Source organism: Pelobates fuscus, chromosome 11 (assembly GCF_036172605.1).
Source record: "Pelobates fuscus isolate aPelFus1 chromosome 11, aPelFus1.pri, whole genome shotgun sequence".
Lineage (NCBI taxonomy): Eukaryota > Metazoa > Chordata > Amphibia > Anura > Pelobatidae > Pelobates > Pelobates fuscus.
In genome coordinates, this window is record NC_086327.1 from 107301884 (window position 1) to 107306045 (window position 4162).

General features: G+C 41.0%; 1 protein-coding gene across 1 annotated transcript; it reads right to left on the bottom strand.

Moving 5' to 3' along the window:
- Nucleotides 1-1175: 1175 nt before the first annotated feature.
- FNDC10 (fibronectin type III domain containing 10) lies at nucleotides 1176-2861 on the bottom strand. The gene has a single exon (XM_063435407.1). It carries the CDS (start codon nucleotides 2466-2468, stop codon nucleotides 1656-1658), a length of 813 nt encoding a protein of 270 aa, XP_063291477.1. The 5' UTR covers nucleotides 2469-2861; the 3' UTR covers nucleotides 1176-1655.
- Nucleotides 2862-4162: the final 1301 nt, after the last annotated feature.

The window sequence follows — 4162 nt, forward strand, 5'->3', positions numbered from 1 at the left end:
ACTATATGTATATCTGCCATTTTTCAAACTTTACAATTATTAGCATTATCATGTTAATTCTTAGTTATTGCATATTGTAGCAGAGTATAGTGTGATATTCTCTGGATCATAGCTGTCCAAACTTGGCCCTGCAGGGACTGTTGGACTACATGCCCTCCAACCAATGGCAAAACAGGGTAAAGGGGGTCAACATAGAACAACATTCAATGTAGGGTCAGCTTAGTCCTACAAGAGATAAAGGGTCAAGCTCCGAAACCTTGAGTCTAAATTATTTCAATGTTCTGTCTGTACAGAACTAATGTGTCTGTGCAAATAATACCCTACAAGAGATACAGAACACGTGCTATTATATTATTTTATGATGACAATGATAATATATAATTCAGTTTTTTAATATGTAATGCATCCGGGAGCCATCATTGTATTGCAGAACTTAATTCCCAAGCTTGCCTTCTGTTCCTAATTAAAATTAGGCTGCTTAAATGAACCTTGAAGCAGTGTAATATTAAAATCCATTACTGAGGCAGTAAGGGAGGAATGATAGTAAAGTGATAAGAAAGGCAAGATTTAGCCAGCAGTCAGACTAGAATAGAGAACAGAATGCTGCATTAGTCAGCCAGGTACAAATGTCTACTGCAACAGCAGACATTTTTGGTTTATAAACCAAATGAAAAGAGCTGTCAAGATTCCTTTAGCAATGATCATATTTGCCTTATTTTAAGTAAGTATTATTGCTATGTGTAACATTTATTATGAAAAAACAACAGAAATGACATAATGTGAGGGCTTTGTTCTGTGCTATATACACTGCTAGACTTTGTCAAAATTCATATATACCATTAATACTGGCACTGACAGATAGCCAAACAGACAGACAATAAACTGTAATCCCCATGCTAAGGCTACTACTTCCAGGAGACATTATTTTAAATACAAAACTCTACATACATAATACATACAACACACACTGCCAATATTACTTGTGTTAACATCAGGGTTGGCAAAATGCAGCCCTGCATCTCCAATCTGAATGCAACTCCCATCATCCACCTAGCATCTCTAGTCTGCCTGGAAATGATGGGAGTTGCAGTCAGGAACAGCTAAATGTCACAGTATTGCAAACCATGTGTTCGTCTTTTGTACCTAAGTGACTCTTAACAACCACACAGTACATTTTCTATCCCTTCTCCCATTTATGGCTATTGACAGGCTAGATTTGATCCTATACTACTTTGGCACTCTATTGTTAATTTAAAAAGCCCGCATTGAAATGAAACAAAGGCAATGGCGAGGAATGAAGTAATTGAATCAGTTCATCAGATATGGACCTATTATTGACTTTAACATCCAAGTTTTCATTCCTATGAGGCTCAGAGCCCCCATTAAACACGGACACAACCAATACACACACTTATAAATAGCTAAATACAAAATAGGACCCAATTCAACCCCTGTCACTAGTTTCACAGTGATGCCCTCTCTTAGGTGAAGGTCAACCCAACTCTACTTTGGAATCAGAAGCAAGTTAACCCCCCACTATTCCAGGTTTGAGAAACTGATCATGTCATATCCAAACTTATTCTACATTTAAAAAAAAAATATTGAGCATTGAAAGAGTTCTGCCAGTGATCCTCAGCTATATTAAACCCAGGAGATCAGGGTCCCCTTTTGGCAGAAGGGTGGCTAAAATTGGGGTGCATAAGATTTTCTGTGATATAGGCCACTAAAAGGCATATGATGACCAGCATCACACATATAGAGCCCCCTACTGCTGTCATTGCAATCACTATATCCTGCATCCCCAATGGCTCCACAGTGAACTCTACACATTCTTCCAATGACGTCCTGTTTGTGTAAAGTGTCTGCACACACACTGTGTACTTGACATTCTCATGGACATTCGAGAATAGGTAATCCCTGCAGCTGATACCCAGCTGGACACTGTCACACAGGAAGCGTGTGAACGTGCCATTCCATGAGCAGTTCATGTTGAAGCCCTTTAAATCCTTGAGCTGGGGGGCTGGGGGCAGCCACTGCAAGAGCACACTGCTGTTCCTCAAGACATTGGCCACCAAGGACCCCCTGGATTTGAAGGCTTTGCAGTTTCTTTGGTCACAATGGAAGTTGCTGTCCAGGGTCCTGAAACAGATGCTTCTATGGCTCGCCCTGTCCTCACTGATTACTTTATATGGGCAGACAAACCCCTTTGGCAAGGCATTAGCCTGGACCTTCTGCCTGGATACATTTGCTGAAGGGGTGCCTCTTCTCAAACGCTGGACGTAACGTTGTGTGGTTGTAGCTTCCACCTCCATGCTCCCACCTGCAGCAGAAGCTTGCACCTCAGAAAATATTGGGGTCCCTGTCTTGACCTGGTCCCCATGCATGTTCATCCAGCCTTCAATAGGTCTGCATCCAAAGAGGCAGAGCAGTAAAAATGTCCTAAGACGTCCTCCATGCACACTGGTCATATTGGCTCAATGATAAATAATCAGACAGGGAAGACATGAAGCTCAGCAGATTGCAGGAAAGAAATCCATGTGGAACAGGACCAGATCTCTGAAAGGGGTTTCAGTGGTTGGCAAGGAAGGGGAGCTGCTCTCCAGCCTCTTCTGTACAATGAAGGTCATTTAGCATTGCAGGGACAGGAAGCATCTTGGGCTGTCAGGGCTCTAGCTTGGCTAATGGGCTGCTGCTGCTTGTCTTGCCAGCTGTCATGTATCTTGTTCCCCTGTGATGATGCAGTTGATGCCATGGACTAGAAGCCAGGGCCAGCAGTGGCTGCTGCAGGTTGCCTTCACTCCTGGGATGTGAGACTGTGAGAGCTGATCTGAGCCCTGGAACAGATACTGTTGCAGCCACGTTTTCGACATTCTAACTTGCTCTGTGTGGCAGTTCCCAGCAGTACAGCTCCTCCTCGCAGCCAATGGGAAGGCAGCAGCAATTAACCCATAGCTTGCCCATCTGCAGCATGTAACCTTTGCTTCTCACGAGATGAAGCCATGTATACACTGTGATGCTGGGAGGGCACAGAATTAACCAGTGCTTTGCTGGGTGGAACTGGTTTCCCAGGACTCTTCTATTCTGTTTGTAGAAGAATTGACACTGCCAGTGAGCTGAGATTGGATGAGTGTCCCTAAACAAAAATACATGTGGCTTTACATAGATATTAGGTGGGTTTCTTTCTTGTAAAGAATTAGACAGGTGGTCTATACAAATATTCATTCAAATAAAAATAAAAATAAAAAAATGAAATGATTGTCTCTCTTTTGCAGGGATTTAATTCTGCTAATCTTTAGATCACAACCTAGAAGGTGGTTTCTTTCAGCTATGATCTTGTCTTGCACACATTCCTGTGGGATGACTGAGGATGTAAATAATTATATGCACATATAAGGCTTCATAGATATTCAAAGACTGGGTGCATGCACACTGTGGCTGGAAATGTTTATTCAGTCATTAGAAAGCAATGCTTATTTTTCATGGATACTATATTAAAGGGAAAGTTGCAGCCCATGTGTGTGCTGTGTTCCTTTAAGACTAATTAACATGGATATATAATAGTTTGGGGAGCATTTTGATAATGGCAAAACATTGAAACCTTTTTTTATACAGGAGATACGATCACATTATTTAACGTTGTAAATTGAAAGTTTTATCTTGTATATGTAGGTATAAACTAGGGTTAGGTTAATAAGATAAGTACAATAAAAAGCAAAGAAAAGTTGCACTATCCCAAATCACTATGCACATTTAAAAAAAAAAAATGGTAGTTTTAGTATCTCTCCAGTGGCAATTTGAGTGTACACTCTTTTAAAGGGACACTATAGTCACCTGAACAACTTTAGCTTAATGAAGCAGTTTTGGTGTATAGAACATGCCCCTGCAGCCTCACTGTTCAATCCTCTGCCATTTAGGAGTTAAATCCCTTTGTTTATGAACCCTAGTCACACCTCCCTGCATGTGACTTGCACAGCCTTCCATAAACACTTCCTGTAAGGAGAGCCCTATTTAGGCTTTCTTTATTGCAAGTTCTGTTTAATTAAGATTTTCTTATCCCCTGCTATGTTAATAGCTTGCTTGGCCCTTCAAGAGCCTCTTGTATGTGATCAAAGTTCAATTTAGAGATTGAGATACAATTATTTAAGGTAAATTACATCTGATT

Bases quoted from the DNA above. Each gene is read 5' to 3' on its own strand.
- FNDC10 (XM_063435407.1), bottom strand. From the start codon at position 2,468: ATGACCAGTGTGCATGGAGGACGTCTTAGGACATTTTTACTGCTCTGC.